The sequence below is a fragment of the Manis pentadactyla genome, chromosome 13 (genome assembly GCF_030020395.1).
Source record: "Manis pentadactyla isolate mManPen7 chromosome 13, mManPen7.hap1, whole genome shotgun sequence".
In the NCBI taxonomy this organism is placed as follows: Eukaryota; Metazoa; Chordata; class Mammalia; order Pholidota; family Manidae; genus Manis; species Manis pentadactyla.
Genome location: NC_080031.1, coordinates 20,356,460 through 20,376,866, shown reverse-complemented (window position 1 = coordinate 20,376,866; position 20,407 = coordinate 20,356,460). Strand labels below are relative to the sequence as shown.

The following is a 20,407-nucleotide window of genomic DNA, read 5'->3' as shown; positions in this document are numbered from 1 at the left end:
TATGTAACTTATTCATTATGTAAGAATTTGTTCTCCATGTAAGAACTTGTTTGTTATGCCTCAGAAGATTGGAGACTGACGAAAATTAGGCTTGGGGTGGATTAATGATTGTGCATTGAGCATTGACTCCCCTATACAGAATTTTATTGTTTTTAACAACCATTTGATCAATAAATATGAGAGATGCCCTCACAAAAAAAAAAAAAAAAAAAAAAAGGACAGACTTCCAATGGTAAAATAAATAAGTAACCGAGATGTAATGTATAGCATAAGGAATATAGTCAAGATATTGTAACAGCTTGGTATGGTGATAGCTGGTACCTAGAATTATGTATATAAATGTTTTATCACTGTGTTGTACACTTGAAACTAATGTAATGTAATACTGTGCGTCAACTACCCTTCAATAAAAAATAATTATCTAAAAAAAAAAAAAAAAAAGAAAAGGAGAAGATGACAGAAATCACGGAGGGAGGGAGGACAGGCCTCCTGGAAGAGTGACACTGGGAAATACTGATCGACCTTGCCTGAAGACAAAAAGAGGGTTGTCTGTGGTTAAATCAGCTTGGGAAATAGTGAGCTAACAAAGTTAAACAAGTTTCTTTGCTACAGGATTTCTTCAAAACCTTAAGATGCTAATGTGCACACTGAAGTCAAAGATGCAACACTTTGCATTTTCTCAATTTTTCTGTTTCTTTTCTCATTTTCCCAAAATTCTTTGACAATGGATTCTCCCTCCACCTCACTCTTCTCTCATTGGATCAGCAGAATGGTTTGAGAAGTGTTGGCATATGGAGAAAAGTCTTACACTAAACTCAGAGAATTCGAAGTTCTAGCCCACACTCAGCCACTGGCCCTTCTATGGTGTTGGTGGGTTGCTTTAAACTCATTTAACCCCAAGGTCTACTGTATAAATAAGGTGGTTTCATCATCTAAGCTCTCTAAGATTACTTCCAGCTCAAATATTTCCCAGCTGTAATATCCCACGATTCTATACAAGAATATATGGTATTTCCTGAAAAGTAAGAAAACATATTTTGATAAAACAAAAGAGTCACTCTTTGTATAGCACTGAATGGTCACTGGAGGCATTTTTACCAATTTCTTCTCAATTCATACTACCCTGAGTGACAGTAATATTTATTGTGCTCCTTTTACAGGTGAAGAAAGCTTCTAACAGGCTTCCCTGATTAAGACTGTACCCTTCAAATTGTCCTCCACATGCTGTCAGGGTGACAGCTCTAAAACTAAAATCTGCTCCCGTCTATACTTTACTCAAAATCTTCAGTGGCTTCCCACTACTTACATGAGGAAGTCCAAGTACCTTATCAAGACCTCCTGCTCCCTCCCTATACTTCATGTTCTAGCAACCCTGACCCATTTGTAATTCCCGCCCCACCCCCCACATTCTGCTGCAGGAGGAAAAAGTACAGAGGGGGGTGTCACCAGGAACAGAAGCAAAAAGAACTTCAGATTGAGGAGGTGCTCAACAGGGTCAAGAAAGATGTGGACTGCAGTGGATGGATAGTAAGGGGCCTTAGGGAGAGCAGCTCCAGGGCCAGTGGGGGTGGACGGAAGCTAGAAGGCAGGGCATGGAGAAGTGAAACAGAAGTGGGGAGTAGGGAGCGCTCAGCTGACAACTCTCAAAGAACCTGATCTTTAGAGGCAAAGAAGCCATACAAAGGTGCTGAAGAGGAAGCCACAGCAGTCAATGAAAGCTCGTAGGAGGTTACATATTTAGGATGGTATTGATAGGTTGATAGGGAAAAATAACAGAGATCCTTACCAGCAAGAGAAAGGGCATCTTATGACAAAGCTCATCTACATCAGGAAGTTTTCTTTGAGCAACCCCTTCCTGCACCCCCAAACTAGCAGAGGGGCACTGCTCCTCCAACTGGACACTGTGCACACCCTATCACAGCATCTATCATACTGAACTGAAATCCTCTATTTATGGATCCCCTCATCTCATACACTCTAAGCCACTTGAGTGAGCTTTCTATTGCTGCCATTACAAATGACCATAACTTGAGTGGCTTAAAACAACAAAAATTTATTATCTTCCAGTTCCAGATATCAGAAATCCAAGATGAGTCTCATGGGATAAAATCAAGGTGTTGGCAGGACTGTGTCCCTTCTGGAGGCTCTAAGGGATTATCCAATTCCTGGCCTTTCCCAGCTTCTAGAGGCTGCCTGCCTTCCTTGATTTAAGGCCCAGTCCTCACATCCTTCAGATCTCTGCTTCCATGCTTATGTCTCCTTCTCTCTGATTCTAATTCTACTGCTTCCCTCTTTCCCTTATAAGGACTCTTGTGATTACAGTAGATGTACCCAGATAATCTCCCAGCTCAAGACCCTTAACCACATGTACAAAATCTCTTTGGCCATGTAAAGTAACATATTTGCAGATTGGGAGGACAGAATTGAAGGGAGGGCCTCATTCTGCCTACCACACACTTCAAGGGCAGCTTCCTGTCTTAGTCATCCCTCTATCCCCAATGACTGGACCATAGTATATGCTCAATAAATGTCGGCCCTTTCTGTCTACACCTTATTTAGTGCTCTCGTTTATCCTTTTATATTCAGTTTGCAAAACTACCCTGTTGAGGGGAAAATATTCTTATTTAGGGGAAAGTGCACTAGGCTAGAAATAAAGACCTTGGTTCGTAGTCCCAGGTTTCCCCATTTCCAAAATGGGAAAACCAAGGGTCAGTTAATTACTATGTCACACCTACGTGGTAAAGCTAGGATTGGAAGCCCACACCCTTTCTATCTTACTACACTAGTTCATAGGCCTAGAAACAGGTTTTTTACTATACTATGGGGGTAGGTCAAGATCCTGCTCAGCCTCTTATACCAGCTCAGGGGATTGGCTAGAGTGGGTAACAGTCTTGAACTTCTTCAGCATTTATGGACATAGATTCACTTAAGCAGGAACAATAAAGAAGTCAAGCTTTACTCTTACTGAGTAATTTTCCTTTTACCTCATTTGATTTCCAAATGTTTATTTCCTAAGGAAAGAATAATCTGTGAACTTTTGGACTTTGCAAAAGCCAAACATAGGCCACACTTCCCTGTATTGTACTGTTGGTGCAATTCCTGACATTAACTCCCGCCTCCATCAGATGAGGCTGTTTTACATCCTCTCTGGAAATTTCCTCTGGTGCTCGGGCTGCATGTGATAGGCTCATGACCTTAGCTGAGCTGATCAGAATCTTCACTGATTTATATGCACCAAATTTGGAGGGAGAAAGGTCCTTTGTGGTCGCTGAGCTGAGCGGATTTTCCTGAAGCCATGAGCCTGGAACAATGTGACTTTCCTTGGTCTTGTTGCATGGAGAAAATCCACCAGAGAAAGCAACAGCAGGCAAAGTGAGCAGAGAGGTGGGCAGAGATGCAGGGAGAACCTATCCAGTTGACCCGAAGGCCAGTCCCACCCTGTTCTTTCTAGTTGCATGAATCAATGAATCCCATTTCTTTAAGTTAAATTTAGTCAGGATTTTGTTACTTACAATCAAACAGTTCCAAACTAGTACAATCCTCTTCTCCCAATCCCTAATGTTTTCTTACATGATGCCCAGACATACAAACTTTATTTCTTCTTTACAGTCAATTTTAAACCCTAAATCATTTTCTAACTAACACACAATTCCCGAAAACCTGTGATAGATGGCTGACCTACACCAATAGCCCAAAGACACACCCTTTCCCGAGACTGAGATGGGCATTTCTGAAAGTTAAAGCCTGTGAGTCAGTTCTACACATTCTGGTATGTAAAACATGCTGTATAGTAAGGGACAGCACAATAATTTATGTACAGAAAAACCCTAGCTGTCCTAACTGGAGTCCTCTGAGCCATTAACCTTTTGGAACAGCTCCGAGTGCAAAAATGCCTGAGACCTCGCAAAACAAAGCAAAAAGTTCTCAGCGCTAGAGAAGCCATTTCTGAGAACATCTGAAACTCCTTCAAAGGAAGGAGCTACAGAATGCTGAGGAGTGAGATTCCTCCCGGAGCTGTGACATGGAAGGAGGAACTTTCGTTAGATGATAATGATGCCGGGGTTCTTGTTTGCGGAGTGGAAGAATGAACTTAGCAAACAGTCAAGGTAGGAGAGCCAGGGAGACTTTTATTGAGAGATACAGTGAGAAGACAGACAGAGCTCCTGGCTCACGCCAGGAGGGGACGAGAGCCGGGGGTGGTGCGTTGTCTAGGGGACAAAGAGCTAGGGATGCAGACCCACCAGAAGGCCTCTTAAGGTTTATCTTTGAAGAGACACTAAGTTTCTTTTCAGTTTTGCGGACTCTTTTGCAGAGTTAACATAAATTTAGTGCTTTGATCTTTTCTCAGAATAGCAGTTTCTTGGTTTGGGAGTTATCAGTCAAGGCTGCTTGTTTTGCTTTCAAGGTGAGCTGAGTTATTAGCTTGATTAGGGGCTGGAGGAGGAAAAGCAGCATCTGGGTAAAGTTAAAGATAAACTGGGCCTTTTAGCAGGCTAAAGTAAATTTTACAATAGCCTCATTTAATTGACACAATGGAGACATGGGCTATGCAGAGGTACTTTCTTATCTGGGGGATGTTCAGACATTGCAGGCCAGGTTACTCGTGGCTTTTTAATTCTAACTAATCTTTATTGAAGAATGCTTATATTAGTTTGGTATTTTACTTTAGAGAATTAATGTGACTCTGTCTTTAATTTTTAATACGGAGTTTTGGTAGGGGTCTTTTCGCGGAGGCCCTCACCCTACTCTGACTACCACACCACCCCCCACCCCCGGCCCCGACTCAGAACTACCTCGTCATACATTAAAAAGGAAATTGGATTGCATACAAGTACTTTAACGAGTTTCCTTCGTAGTGCGGTGAGTATAAGTGAGCGAAGCAACATCAGTGACCAGAAGCGGCTCCGGTTACACATAAACCACCAGCCTCGGAAGGTCAAAGGTGATGGGAAACGGGAACCAGCGGCGAGTCAGGCGGTCGCCGGCTTCGGCGCCAGCTCCCACCGCCACGTCCGTCCACGGCCAGCTCGGCACCTGCCCGGCGCTGCTCGGCGGCCCGGCGCCAGGCCCCGCCCCGCCCTCCGAGGCTGCGATTGGAGGAGGCCGGGGGGCCCGCGGCGTGGGCGGGGCGCAAGGGGCCGCTGGCTGCCCGCGTCTAGGTGCAGGAATGCCGACTCCGCGCTCGGCGACCTTGGCTGCGCAGGCGGCCCTGCGGCGCGGCGCCCGCCCCCTGCTGCGCAGGCTGCTGCAGGTGAGCTGGGAGGGTGCGCGTTCCCGCCTGCGACCCTCCGGGCCTGCAGGATAGGCCTCGGGGAAGCCGGCCGGCCCTGGCCTCTGCCGCCGAGGCCCGTCCGCGCCGTGCCGGTCACTGCCGGCCCCTCGGGCCGCAGGAAGGCCCGAGATCGGCCCCTGGCCTCCTGCGGGGACTGCGCGGACGCGCCTGTCCCAGCGCCGGGAGACTGCTTGCCAGCTTTTTCAACACCTGGTACCAAGCACTGCTGTCTGTCAAGAAATCTGTTTTCCTGTCCTCTTTGGGCCTGCGAGGCGGAGGCACTGCGTGATGATGAAAGGATGCGCCTGCCCTGGAGCAGCTTCGAACTCAGCAGGTAAAATAAACGGCTACTCGGAATAATACAAGAAATAAGTGGTACTCGGTAGATGAGTAAAGCTTACACATTGAGGCTGTGCAAGGCGTGTTCCTCCTCTGGCTGTTAGGTTCAGTTTGTTTTGTAAGGAACGAGTTTGCTTCCCACACATCGAAGCGAGGGAGCCTGCACCTTAGATTTAGGGTCTGGCAGAACCCAAGGAAGGAGGAGGAGGATTTCAGGGTGTCGTTGGTGAAGCGTGAGTTTTCCAGGCTGGTTGGGGTAATAAGCTTTGAAATTCAGTCATGTTGTAAGTTTGGATTTGACCCAAGTAGAGGAGACTTAATATTTTTGTTTTCTCCTAATCAGAGGTTAGGGAGGATGGGAGTGCAGAGAAAACTTGTCGGAGTAGGAAATAACAAGCTCATGTGTTGGCCATGGGAGGTGGAGGGGAGAAGCATTGTGCAAGAGATTTGTGAAATAGTAAATGTAGAACTTGACGACTGACGCAGTGAAGATGGACAGCTAAGGGAAAAGGAAGAACCTAGAACTAATCTTTGGTGACTGATGATAGACAAGTGAGGAGGAGTAGGTTTCCAGGAAAGGTGAGTTCTTCAGCATATTTGTTTAGTTTCATGGAATGATTTGAGAAGTCATTGCTAATCACAGAAGTGTCATTAGGTTTCATGGATTTCAACCATTGAAATGCCATTAAGTGTCATGGATTTCAACCAGCCTTGGCTAGACGAATTAGGTGAACAAGGTGCTCTTTGTAAAACAAATTAAAAACAGGTGCAGAACCTTCGTAATTCATAGTTTTAATTAAGAGTTCACCATCAAACACACATGTGCTGATGATGACAATGGAGCTGTAGGTTAATGTATATTTGTGGTACTCATTTTTTTGAACTCTAGGAATCAGTTGTATTGGTTATTTCTTGAATTAAGTGGTCATTTCCTGAATCTTAGAAATCTGTTTTAACAAGGTTTTCAATATTCAGTGTCATTCTGTGGCTTGAAACGACCTCTCACCCATTACGCTCTTTCCCTTTTGCCTTCAAATACACGCAGGTCTCTGTTATGGTCAAAAACTTGTATGGCCTTTATCAGAGCTTGTTGCTGTGGATAAAGGTAAGGTTCCTGTGGCCAGGATTCTTACCTGGCTCTGGCTGGCTAGCTCACTACACACGTGTGGGCAATGCATTGTTATTGACTCTATATAAAGAACCCTGCCCAGTGCTCTGGGCGACACGGTGGCACGGCTGCAAGGCTGCAGGAGAGCAGAGGCTGGAGTGGTAGCAGCGCTGAGGACAGAGACTGGGAAGGCTGTGGGGGCAGAGAGGCCCAGAGGCAGAGACCGGCTTGCTGCATGCAGACTTGCTCCAAGTGGATGGGATTCTAGCGATTGACCTGCCACCGTGGGAATAAAGTTGGGTATAAACCCTTTCACCCCAAGAAAGTGCTACTGTCATTTCTTTGGTCGCATTGACTCCATAGCGAACTTGCCAGTGGCTGAAACCCCAAAGCAAGACCCCGTTTGCTCTTACATTGTATTGCCAATGGGTTTCAGCCCCGGGCAAGTTCGCTATGGATTCAATGTGACCAAAGAAATTGAACGCTAAACGTTCTTTGGGGTGAAAGGGTCTATTACCCCACTTGTTCTCCTGGTGGTAGGTGGAGCACTAGCATCTCTGCCTCCGCCCAGAGCACTGGGCTGAGCTCTCTACATAGAGCAATAATAGCTTTTTGTCTAAAGTGTAGGCTAGCAACAGGGCAGTTACATCATCAGGTGGTTTAAGTTCAGTGAGGATCCTGGCCAGAGGAACCCCAGCTTACCCACAGTAGCCTTCCCACAGTTCTGATCATTTTTTTCTTGCGGCCAGAGGTCCAGTCCTGCTCACCACCTCCATTTACATGCACTTCTCTTTAAACCTCCACTTAGCTTTCTGTGCCACTCAAGTGAAGAATACCAATGATTTTCTGTGCGTTTGCTCCTCCTTTTGACCTTTTATCCTGTATGTAGTAGTAATGACCATCCCCTCCTTGAAACTCCTGCTTTGATCCAAACTTATTCTTTCAGTACTCACACTTTTAAACAATTTTCTACATTGTGCCTGTTTTCTCCCAGATTCATTTCTCTCGTCTCCGCTGTTTTTGTTGTGGCCAGGCTGACCGTGACAGGCGGCAGTATCTTATGTCTGTAGGCTGGCTTCTGGCTGGGCTCAGATCCTGCTGGGAGGTCGGCGAATTGCAGGAGGAGAGAAGTAGGGATGACCTCTCTCTCCACCTCAGGTGGTGTTCATGGCCATGTGGTGCCTTCTTTTGCTCCTGCTGCTGCCAGGTGGCCCTGCCGCTGCCTTTTGTCCTACCAACCGAAGCTCCTGTTGCTGACCTCTTTCCTGCCTGTCTCCTGTTACTCCCACCTCTTCCACCACCCATGTATTTAGCTCTCTGCATTAAATTCTGTTTCACATAGAGTGATTTTTATTTTCCTGGTTGAATCCTGATGGATACACTCCTTGTGTCTGCTTCCTTCCCATCCCCTTTCACTCTGTGGATTTTTGAGCCTCAGTTCTTCTCACCTGGGCAAGAAGAGCAGTCAGAATGGGAAGCAAGCAAGTAGTGACAGTGATCTGTTGTGGTGATGAACACAGAGAAGAATAGGTGATTGAAGACACAGTCTTGTGGTCGAATGTGTTGAATTTAATGGCTGACTGGCTGTGAGGTGCTGACTGAGGAGGACTTAGGAACAGGTTTTGGGGCCTGGCCTAATGTGCGGGTGGATAGTAGAGGTTTGCTCTGAGGAGCAGATTGGGCACTGGAAAGAAAGTGATGAGTTAATTTAGGCCTTGTGTTTGGAGTTGTCAGGCAAAAAGGTCTGGCACATAGGAGAGGTGGCTGACGTACGGGGTTGGGAATCACCAGCCGTAGGTGACAGTGGCCTCCACGGGCACCGAGGAGCTCACCTACAGCAAGCGTGGAGAGGGAGAGGGGAAGCGGGCTTCATACAGGGCCTCTGGAGACACACTGTTGGAGGACAGCAGGACAAGTGGGGCCTGTGAGGAAGAGAGAGAAGGGAGAGTGGTGTCACCTGGAGATCAAGGGCGGTGGTGTTCTCAGGGAGGGGGTGTAACGGCTCCCTTGGGCTGCTGGGACAAAATACCACGGCTTGGGCAGCTTAAGACAACAGACATGGTTCACCGTTCTGAAGGCTAGGAAATCTGAAATCCTGGTGTCAGCAGGACCCTGTGCCCTTTGCAGGTAGGGGAGTCCTGCCTTGCCCCTTCCTCACTCTTGGTGGTTTGCTGGCAGTCGGCAGTCATTTGGCTTGTAGATAAATTATTCCAGTCCTGTCCTCTGTCTGCGTGCTGCAGTCTCCCTGTCTTCACTTCACCTTTTCTGTGTGCATGTCTGTCTCTGTGTTCAAGGTTTCCCTTTTTATAAGGACAGCATTCACATTGGACCCTAATTACCTCATTTTAACTTGACTACTTCTGTACAGACAGCGTTTGCAAATAAAGTTACATGCTCAGGTATAGGGGGTTAGGATTTTCTTTTTGGGGGACACGATTCAACCCAATGCAGAGGGAGCATGAACAACATAAAAATTTAATGTGACAGTGGTTATGGAAGATGTTAACAAAGGAATTATATAAATGAACTACATAAAATGAACATATACATAAAATGGAAAGTGTTGACTGAAATTTGCATAATTATTTAATACTTGGAGAGCTTTATAAAGGGCTGAAGAAATGCAGATTTGGGATCACAGTTTTATGTAAGGGAATTTTGCTTTCTTTATACAGACAATAATATGCATAAACACAGGGTGTTTTGAGAACTGACTGCTGAACCCTCCACACCAAGATACACTGTCATATGTACATATGTACAGTATGTAAAAAACATACAAATATATACGACAGAGTCAGACTGCTTGGATTTGAAGCCCCAGCTCTGCCCCTGACTGGGCTGTGTGGTTCTGGGCTGCTTGCTTTAGTTGTCTGAGCTGTAAAATACGAACACTAGTACCCACTGGCTGGTTCCACCTCTACCCCACACTCCAGGCCCATCTGGACCTGCCCCTCTGTGACCTCCCCGGCACCAGCCACCTGAGCTCTTGCCTGATCTTCCTTTTTTCTATTCCAGCCCCGCAGTCTGCTCGTCTGCTCTTCTCTCTGCACTTATCACGCACTGAGCTCGTTCCTGATTCCAGGCCTTGGCTCCCCATTACCTCAAATGCTCTTTCCGTGGATCTTCCCAAGGGCGACTCATCATATTCATTCCGAGGCTCCAGAGACCCAGGGAGTCCTTCTTGACCATCCCATGTAAAATAGGCCTTAACTCTCTAGCTCATTATCCATTTTGCTGGCTTCATAATGTGTTTAACCTACCTGAAATGTTTTTCACAGTTGCTTGCTAGCATCAGACTTTGTTCAAATGTTTATTTAGCATCTCCTGCCATTATTAGGGTAGAAAGCTGATAGAATCAATCTGTTCTTGGAATTCAGTCTAGAGGGGAGACAGGTTACTAAGGGTTACAAAATTGTGTATTCTGGGAAAATCAGACTGCACAGGGTGCTGTGCAAGCTGAGGCGGGCATGCCTCCCTCTGCCTGGCTTGGTCAGCTGAGGGCTGCAGAGCTGGTGGTGCAGCTGAGCCATCCTGCAAAGGGGGTTGTGATAGGCAGATCAGACCTGGTTGTGTTCATTCTGCACATGTTTATTATGCCCTGTGTTCAGTGTCCTGACTACTGTGATTTTATCACTTACTGAGAGGATTATGAGCACTAGGCACTGTGCCAGGTGACGGGGATGGAACAGTGAAAGAGAGTCCTGCTCTCAGGAAGCTGGTATTATGTTGAGAGAGAGAGATCATAAAGAGGCGAACCCCATGTCTGCACAGTGTGAGAGGTGTGCAGGTCTAAAGGAAATAAAAAAGTTGAAATAAAAGAGAGGCCAACTTTAAAGTAGTTAGGGAGAACCACTCTGGGGATGTGTCATTTGAATTGGGACCTGAAGAATAAAAACAAACCAGCTCAGGAGAGCTGAGAAAAGACGGTTCCTGACAGAAGCTCACTGCAAAGATCAAAGGTGGGGATGGGTTCAGAACAGAGCAGGCTCATGTGGCTGTAATCAGGGAGTGATGTGATGTGGTTTGTTTTTAAAACTGGATGGACTGTAAAAGGGAAGTCGGGAAGCAGGAAGCAAGGTAGAAGGCTACTATAGTAGCAAAAGATGGTGGCTGGGACTAGGTGGCGGTAGTGGAGGTGAAGCGAAATGGAAGAAATCAGGTCTAGTCTGGACTTCGTAACAGTGACCACTCGGGCATGTTGTGATGCAGTGTCCTGAGGGGGGAATCCTGGGAAGACACTAGCTTCCCAGGGGTGGAAATGGGGAGCCATGATTTGGACATTAAACTGAAGCTCTCAAGTTGGCACTTGGATAAATGAGTTTAGAGGTCAGTGAGAGGCAAAGGCTGGAGTCAGAGGTTTGAGAAACATCAGGACATAAATGCTGCTTAAAGCCATGGAACTAGATCTGACTAAGGAGACAGTGAAGTTGGAAAGCTAAATGGGACCTGGAACAAAGCTTGGGCCATTCCAGCATAAAGAGGCTGGGAACAGGAGGATGAGACAGCAAACTGACTGAGAAAAATAACCAGTGAGGTAGGAGGGAAACCACAAGATCACTTTAAACGGGAGCTAAGAATAGGGAGGGTCAGCGAAGAGGATTACACATACTCCGCATTTCCTTCTCACAGCCACCCAGGGGCAGGATTCGAGAAAACCAAGGCAAAGCGAGCTTAAATGATCAGCTCGCGGGCACTCAGCTAAGTCAGCCCAGGTTCTTAACCACCATGCGTATTTCCCAAAGAAGAAAAGCAGCTCCAGTGTTGCCGAGAGGCTGAGGTGGTCACAGTGACGTGTTTACTGGATGCTGGTGCGCAGAAATCGTTGAACTTGCTCAGAGCCAACAATAATTTAGGTAAAAGCCACATTAGACCAGGTTGAGCGGTGAGCAGGAGGTGAGGACAAGGAAACAGAAATTGCTGGTGACTCGTAGGAGAGCTTCTGAGTAGGGGACCTAAGAAATGAGGTGACAGCTTAGAATGTGGGTGAAGGACATTGTTTGTTTTAATTTCTTTTTTTTTTATCTGAGAGGGAACTTTTCCACCATGACCTTTACTTTTTTTTTTTTTAAGGTATGATTGATAAAGGTTTCACATGAAAAAACAATGTAGTTACTACATTTACCCTTATTATCAAGTCCCTACCCATACCCCAATGCAGTCACTGTCCATCAGTGTAGTAAGATGCCACAGAGTCACTCTGCCTTCTCTGTGCTATACTGTTTTCACCATGATTCCCCCACACCATGTGTACTAAACATAATACCCCTCAATCCCCTTCTCCCTCCTGACCTGCCCTCCCACACCCCTCCCCTTTGGTAACCACTAGTCCCTTCTTGGAGTCTGTGAGTCTGCTGCTGTTTTGTTCCTTCAGTTTTGCTTTGTTGTTATACTCCAAAAATGAGGGAAATCATTTGGCACTTGTCTTTCTCCTCCTGACTTATTTCACTGAGCATAATATCCTCCTCCATCCATTTTGTTTCAAATGGTACGATTTGTTTCTTTCTTATGGCTGATAGTATTCCATTGTGTATATGTACCACCTCTTCTTTATCCATTCATCTACTGATGGACACTTAGGTTGCTTCCATTTCTTGGCTATTGTAAATAGTGTTGCGATAAACATAGGGGTGCATATGTCTTTGAATCTGAGAAGTTGTTTTCTTTGGGTGAATTCCTAGGAGTGCAATTCCTGGGTCAAATGGTATTTCTAGTTTTAGTTTTTTGAGGAATCTCCATATTGCGTTCCACAATGGTTGAACTAATTTACATTCCCACCAGCAGTGTAGGAGGGTTCCCCTTTCTCTGCATCCTCGCCAGCATTTGTTGTTCTTAGTCTTTTGGTTGTTGGCCATATCCTAACTGGTGTGAGGTGATATCTCATTGTGATTTTAATTTGCATTTCCCTGATAATTAGTGATGCAGAGCATATTTTTTATGTGCCTGTTGGCCATCTGAATTTCTTCTTTGGAGAAGTGTCTGTTCATATCCTCCCTGTGTTTTCTCCTAAGAGTTTAATGGTTTCATGACTTACGTTCAGGTCATTCATCCATTTTGAGTTTACTTTTGTGTATGGGGTTATGTAATAATCCAGTTTTATTCTCTTGCATGTAGTTGTCCAGTTTTGCCAACACCAGTTGTTGAGGAGGCTGTCATTTCCCCATTGTATATCCATAGTTCCTTTATCATATATTAATTGACGATATATGCTTTGATTTACATCTGGGCTCTCTAGTCTGTTCCATTGGTCTATGGGTCTGTTCTTATGCCAGTACCAAATTGTCTTGATTACTGTGTCTTTGTACTAGAGCTTGAAGTCAGGAAGCTTAATCCAGCCCCACCCCCCCAGATTTATTCTTCCTTCTCAGGATTGCTTTGGCTGTTCGGGTTCCATATGAATTTTAGAACTATTTGCTCTAGTTCATTGAAGAATGCTGTATTTTGATAGGGATTGCATTGAATCTGTAGAACGCCTTAGGAACGATGGCCATTTTGACAATATTAATTCTTCCTATCCATGAGCATGGAATGTGTTTCCATTTATTGGTGTCTTCTTTAATTTATCTCATGAGTGTCTTGTAGTTTTCAGAGTATAGGTCTTTCACTTCTTTGTTAGGTCTATTCCTAGGTATTTTATTCTTTTTGATGCAATTGTGAATGGAAATGTTTTCCTGATTTCTCTTTCTGCTAGCTCATCATTAGTGTATAGGAATGCAACAGACTTCTGTGTATTAATTTTGTATCCTGCAACTTTGCTGAATTAAGATATTAGATCTAGTAGTTTTGGAGTGGATTCTTTAAGGTTTTTTTATGTACAATATCATGTCATCTGAAAACAAGGAAAGTTTAACTTCTTCCTTGCCAATCTGGATGCCTTTTATTACTTTGTGTTGTCTGATTGCCATGGCTAGGACCTCCAGAACTATGTTGAGTAAAAGTGGGGAGAGTGGACATCCTTGTTTTGTTCCCTATCTTAAAGGAAAAGTTTTCAGCTTCTCCCTGTTAAGTATGATGTTGCCTGTGGGTTTGTCATATATGGCCTTTATTATATTGAGGTACTTGCCCTCTATACCCATTTTGTTGAGAGTTTTTATCATGAGTGGATGTTGAATTTTGTTGAATGCTTTTTGAGCATCTATGGAGATGATCATGAGATTTTTGTCCTTTTTGTTGATGTGTTGGATGATGTTGATGGATTTTTGAAAATTGTACTATCCTTGCATCCCTGGAATAAATCCTACTTGATCATGATGGATGATCTTTTTGATGTATTTTTGAATTCGGTTTGCTAATATTTTGTTGAGTATTTTTGCATCTATGTTCATCAGGGATATTGGTCTGTAATTTTCTTTTTTTGTGACATCTTTCCCTGGTTTTGGCATTAGAGTGATGCTGGCCTTCTAGAATGAGTTTGGGAGTATTCCCTCCTCTTCTACTTTTTGGAAAACTTTAAGGAGGATGGGTATTAGGTCTTCACTAAATTCAGCCGTGAAACCATCTGGTCCAGGCATTTTGTTCTTAGGTAGTTTTTGATTACCAATTCAATTTTGTTGCTGCTAATTGGTCTAGTCAGATTTTCTGTTTCTTCCAGGTCAGGCTTGGATGGTAGTATTTTTCTAGAAAGTTGTCCATTTCTTCAAGGTTGTCCAGTTTGTTAGCATATAATTTTTCATAGTATTGTGTCATAATTCTTTTATTTCTGAAGTGTCTGTTGTGACTTTTCTTTCTCATTTCTGATTTTGCTTATGTGTGTAGACTCTCTTTTTTTCTTGGTAAGTCTGGCTAGGGGTTTATCTATTTTTTAAATTTTCTTGAAGAACCAGCTCTTTCTTTCATTGATTCTTTCTATTATTTTATTATTCTCGATTTATTTATTTCTGCTCTAATCTTTATTATGTCCATCCTTCTACTGACTTTGGGCTTATTTGTTCTTCTTTTTCTAGTTTCATTAATTGTGATTTTAAACTGTTCATATGGGTTTGTTCTTCTTTCCTGAGGTTGGCCTGGATTGCAATTTACTTCCCTCTTAGAACAGCCTTTGCTCCATCTCACAGATTTTGCAGTGTTGAATCATTTGTCTCCATATATTGCTTGACCTCTGTTTTTATGTGGTCATTGATACATTGATTATTTAGAAGCATGTTATTAAGCCTCCGTGTGTTTATGGGCTTTTTCATTTTCTTTGTGTAATTTATTTCTAGTTTCATAACTTTGTGGTCTGAGAAGCTGGTTGGTACAATTTCAATGTTTTTGAATTTACTGAGGCTCTTTTTGTGGCCTAGTACATTCTTGAAAATATTCCATGTGCTCTTGAGAAGAATGTGTATCCTGTTGCTTTTGGATGGAGTGTTCTGTAGATGTCTGGTAGGTCCATCTGTTCTAATACATTCTTCAGTGTCTCTGTTTCCTTACTTATTTTATGCCTGGTTGATCTGTCCTTTGGAGTGAGTGGTATTGAAGTCTCCTAGAATGAATGCATTACATTCTATTTCCCCATTAAATTCTGTTAGTATTTGTTTCACATATGTACGTGATCCTGTGTTGGGTGCATAGATATTTGTAATAGTTATATTCTCTTGTTGGACTGACCCCTTTATCATTATGTAATGCCCTTCTTTGTCTCTTGTGACTTTCTTTGTTTTGAAGTCTGTTTTGTCTGATACAAGTACTGAAACTCCTGCCTTTTTCTTGCTATTAGTTGCATGAAATATCTTTTTCCACTCCTTTACTTTAAATCTGTGTATATCTTTTGGTTTGAATTGTGTCTCTCACAGGCAGCATATAGATGGGTCTTGTTTTTTATCCATTCAGTGACTCTATGTCTTTTGATTGGTGCATTTAGAACATTTACATTTAGCGTGATTAACGATACGTGTGTACTTCTTGCCATTGCAGGATTTAGATTCGTGGTTAACAAAGGTTCAAGGGTAATTCCCTTACTATCTAACAGTCTAATTTAACTCACTTCATGTGCTATTACAAACACAACTTAAAGGTTCTTTTCTTTTTCCTGCTTTTTCTTCCTCCTCCATTATATATAATGTATCATATTCTGTACTCTTTGTCAATCCCTTAATTGACTTTTGGGGTAATTGATTTTGCATCTGCTTAGTAATTAATTGTTCTACTTCCTTGATGTGGTTTTATTTCCACTGTTAACAGCTATCTAGCCTTAGGAATACTCCCATCTATAACAGTCCCTCCAAAATGCACTGTAGAGGTGGTTTGTGAGAGGTAAATTCTCTCAGCTTTTGCTTATCTGAAAATTGTTTAATCCCTCCTTCAAATTTAAATGGATAATCTTGCCAGGTATTCTTGGTTCAAGGCCCTTCTGCTTCATTGCATTTAAATATATTATGCCACTCTTTTCTGGCCTGTAAGGTTTCTGTTGAGAAGTCTGATGATAGCCTGATGTGTTTTCCTTTGTATGTGATATTTTTTCTCTCTCTTGATGCTTTTAAAAATCTATCTTTATCCTTGATCTTTACCATTTTAATTATTATATCTCTTGGTGTTGTCTTCCATGGGTCCCTTATGTTGGGACATTTGTGCACTTCCATGGCCTGAGAGACTATCTCCTTCCCTAGATTGGGAAAGTTTTCAGCAATTACCACCTCAAAGACACTTTCTATCCCTTTTTCTCCCTCTACTGGTCACACAGTTCTCTAAATATTCTTTCATTCCTAGAGTTCCTTTTTTCTCTCTGTGCCTCAGCATCTTTGTATTCCTCTTTTGTAATTTCTGTCCCATTTACTGTCTCTTCTACCACATGAAATCTTCTTTTAAATCCCTCCATTGTATGTTTCCTTTCAGATATGGAATTTCTTAATGATTGAATCTCCATCCTAAATTCATCCCTGAGTTCTTGAATATTTTTCTGTACCTCCACGAGCATGTTTATGCTTTTTATTTTGATCTCTCTTTCAGGAAGATTGGTGAGTTCAGTTTCACTTGGCCCTTTTTCCATTGTTTGTGAGATTTTGGTTTGATCCAGGTTCCTTTGACATTTCATATTTGTATGTGGCACCCTCTAGTGACCAGAAGCTCTAGTCTTTGGAGCTGCTCAGACCCTGGAGTGATGTCAGGAGTTGTAGGGGAGTGGCGCTTGCTTCTGAGGGGAGGAAAGAGCTGTTTCCTGCTTACCGTCTGCAGTGCCTGTCTCTACTGTCAGAACCAGTGGGTCAAGCACACAGGTGTAAGCCTCTGTGCTTTGCTTCTGTAGCTGCTGTTAGCTGGGCCTCCCTCTGGGTGGCCTGATGCCAGTGCAGTGACTGCCAGTTTGCGAGTCAGTGCCAGCAGGCCAGGAGGAAGGCACAGCAGGCTACATATCATAGTGGGGGCCCTCAGAGCTGAGTAGCCAGCCAGGGGGATGTGCCGCTTGAAGCTCCTGAATGTTTCCATCCTCCTGGGCAGAGTGCACCCAGCCAACTTGTCAACCTATCCCTTCTCCCTCTCAGCAATCTCTGTGCAAACCCCACCCCTTCAGCAGCACTCTTGCTGCTAGGAAGCCTCTCAGTCCGCCCACCTTTCCTTTGTCCCAGAGCAGCCAGATGTGGATCCCTGTTGTCCACAAATGGCTGGAATCTCAGTCTCTCCAAGTATTCCGCCTGTCTTAGCTTTCCAACCCCACTAATCTCCAGAGCACCATGCAATGTAGGTTTGTGCTCCCAAAGCAGATCTCCAGGGCTGGATGTTCAGCAGTCTTAGGCTTCCACCCCTCTCCCTGCTCCATTTCTCTTCCACCCACCGGTGAGCTGGGGTGCAGGAAGGGCTTGGGTCCTGCCAGATCAAGGCTTTGGTATGTTACCCTATTTCATGAGGTCTGCTCTTTTCTCCAGATGTATGCAGTTTGGAGCAGCCTTCTTTTCTGTTGCTCTTTTAGGATTAGGTGTATTAGCTGTATTTCCATGTTATATGTGATTTTTGGGAAGAGTTCTCTGTCTCACCTCTCATGCCACCATCTTGAATCCGCTCAGATAGTTTTTTATTTACAATGTGAAGTATCTCAATGATAAATGTTTGAGTCTAGTAATTTTTTGGATGTAGTTATTTTAGAAATCTTCATGTAGAGGGCTTAGAGAACAAGATGTAGAAAGAACATGTAGGAAACTAAAAGCTAGCAATTTCTCTTGCTGTATAAAGACCCTTGCTAGAACCAACCAAGCTATATACATACCACTTTAGAAATGGGATTTATTTATGCTACTGCTATTGTTTTGCTCACAGTTGAACGGAAAAGCGTTCTGTGAGTTTTGCTATAAAAAACCAACAACACTCCTGGAAACATTTGGCATATCATATAGTGTTTCTGCAAAATAAAACCTGAAATAATTTTCTTGGAGGAGTAAAAGAGATATTCTTCATTGAGTCAAATTTAGAATTTCTAAAGAGTCTAAGAACAAAGGTAATGTTAAAATAGTTCTTAAAGGAGGTTTCTAATTGGCCTACTGAAACAGTAAATTCAAATGGCTTTTCACTTTTACTCCTGAAAATGACTATGGAGATAAGATTAATGAGGTGTGAGAATTAACAGTCAGACATAAGAAGTGGCATTGGCTCCTCTAAATATATCCTCCTTGATGTGAATGACAGGGCTAACTTTTTCCCATGGTTTGCCTTCCAGAGATTTCTTTCCAAGGCACTTCCTCAATACTTAACACAGCTCTCAAAGGGAGATAGGGATAATGAAGAAATGCATTCAGCTGAGAGTTTTCAGACTTAATTGAACTAGGGGGTGGAATGGGAATGAGGTGTGGATTATCAGCAAAAAACTCAGCCAACCAACCAACAAGCATCCTGTCGTCTCTGCCCAGGGGTACTTATAATTTAGCTGTGGAGAGCAAGCAGGAGATGCACACATAAATAGAGAAATCAAATAACTACTTGAGGATCAGTGGTAAAATCTGGGATTGGGGAATACTAAATCTTTATACCTTGGGTGCTGAGTGTAGTGAATAGTTTCTAAAGAGGTTCTGGGATTCCCACCCACTGGTATTCACACCTTTGTGTAGTCTCGCCCTCTTGAGTGTGGGAGGAACCTGTGACTGACTTGCTGCTTCCTGAAAGAATATGGCAAAGGGGTTGGGATATATGAGATTATGTGCCTGTGATTACATTACATAAAATCATGACTTCCAATTTGTAAGGAGAAAGTCCCTTTCCTCTTTGCTGGCTTGGAGAGCCAGCTTCTCTAATGAAAGAGCTATGTGGCAAAGAGCTGAGTGTGATCTCTGGCCAGCAAGAAACTGAGACTTTCAGTTTGGCACCTTGAGAGGCACTGAATACTGCCAATTACCATGTAAGCTTGAAGTACTGCCTTCCCCATCAGAGCCTCAGATGAGAAGTGGCTCAAGGTATATGCCTTTCCTTTCCTTTAAGAAAATCTTGCTTCTTTCTGTTCCACTATGGCTTTCTCTCTCTACTTCTTCCCCCTTACGTTCCTGCTCTATTTTTACTGTTTTTGACAGCATGTAGATTTATTTTGTGTTTTGGGATTTTAGCATTATTGTATTTTCTAAAAAACTGGATTAGTGATTTCTTTTTTTGTTGTTGTTTTCCTTTCTGGTTTTGGATAATATCCCAAGAAGAAACAGGGAAAATTCAGACTTAAAGCTACAGTCTTCAAACAGGTATTTATTTCATTATTCATGAATATCCTCTATATGTCAGGTGCTATTAGGGTGGCTATTGCAATACAGGTTCCAAGTTACTTGCAGCCTGGAAATTTCTGACCTGGGAAGGCTTCCTGTAATGGGTAGCAATTTGAGTAAGCTCAAACTGTCTTTAAACAGTGACAAAGTCTATCTTGTGCATTGATTTTTATTAGTTTTGAAAATCTCTACATTTAGTTTGATAATGTATATCAGTAACTCCTTTATGACGCCTCATATCTTAGGGTAATAATCACTTTTAGTTAATTTAGATACTCTATATAAAGACTTTAGCATTAATCCCTGGCCAACAGTTAGTGCTCAATAAATATTGGCTTTCTTTGCTATGTTATTTGTCATTTATTGACTACTTACAGTAGCCTGTTACTATCTTTATTATCAGATGAGGACACTGAGAATCAGAGAAGTTAAAGTTGAGTGGCAAGAGGCAGGTGTCATACTCAGATCTGCTTGCTTCTAGCCTGTGCCTTTAATCTCTTTTTCTCAATGTCCATGTCATGCTGCTTGCTTCCAGAGTCACTGAGAATTGCCTACAGTTTCTCTTTTAAAAATCAAACCATCCTTGCTCTTTTCTGTATGTATTGGTTTCCTTTTCCCAGCCTTTTAAAACATCACTTGTAACGGCCTGATTACTGTTTATGTCAATAGAAAGATTGCTTCTCATTTCTTAACACTGTGCTCATACTTACATATCCTATACTTAGGACTGAATTTTTTAATAGTAACATGGCTTTGTAAATTCCTGTTTAATCTCTCTTTTCATGGATCATCCTTTCTCTCTCTCCCTGTCTCCTTTTTCATAGACCCCACCCAACCCCCAAGCACAACGACCACCCAGATTTTTCTCTCCCCTTTAGTCCCTTTCAGCTTTCCAGTTTTTGAAGAGGCAATGTCATATTATTAAGCCCTGTGTGAAGCTCTGGTCCACCACAGTCTTCAAAAAGACATATCCATGAGGCAAACAAATCTTCCTCTTGCTGATATTGACCACTCATTAGAATACAATATTGATGGGTT

The 20,407-nt window shown here is 43.1% G+C and overlaps 1 protein-coding gene across 1 annotated transcript in view; it reads left to right on the top strand.

Moving 5' to 3' along the window:
• Positions 1-20,407, top strand: part of LOC130680474 (uncharacterized) — a 73,347-nt gene that overhangs the window by 10,428 nt on the left and 42,512 nt on the right. The window contains exon 2 of the mRNA XM_057491100.1: positions 4,788-5,606. Within this exon, the coding sequence (XP_057347083.1) occupies positions 4,788-5,606 (819 nt within the window). The remainder of the gene's footprint in view (positions 1-4,787; positions 5,607-20,407) is intronic.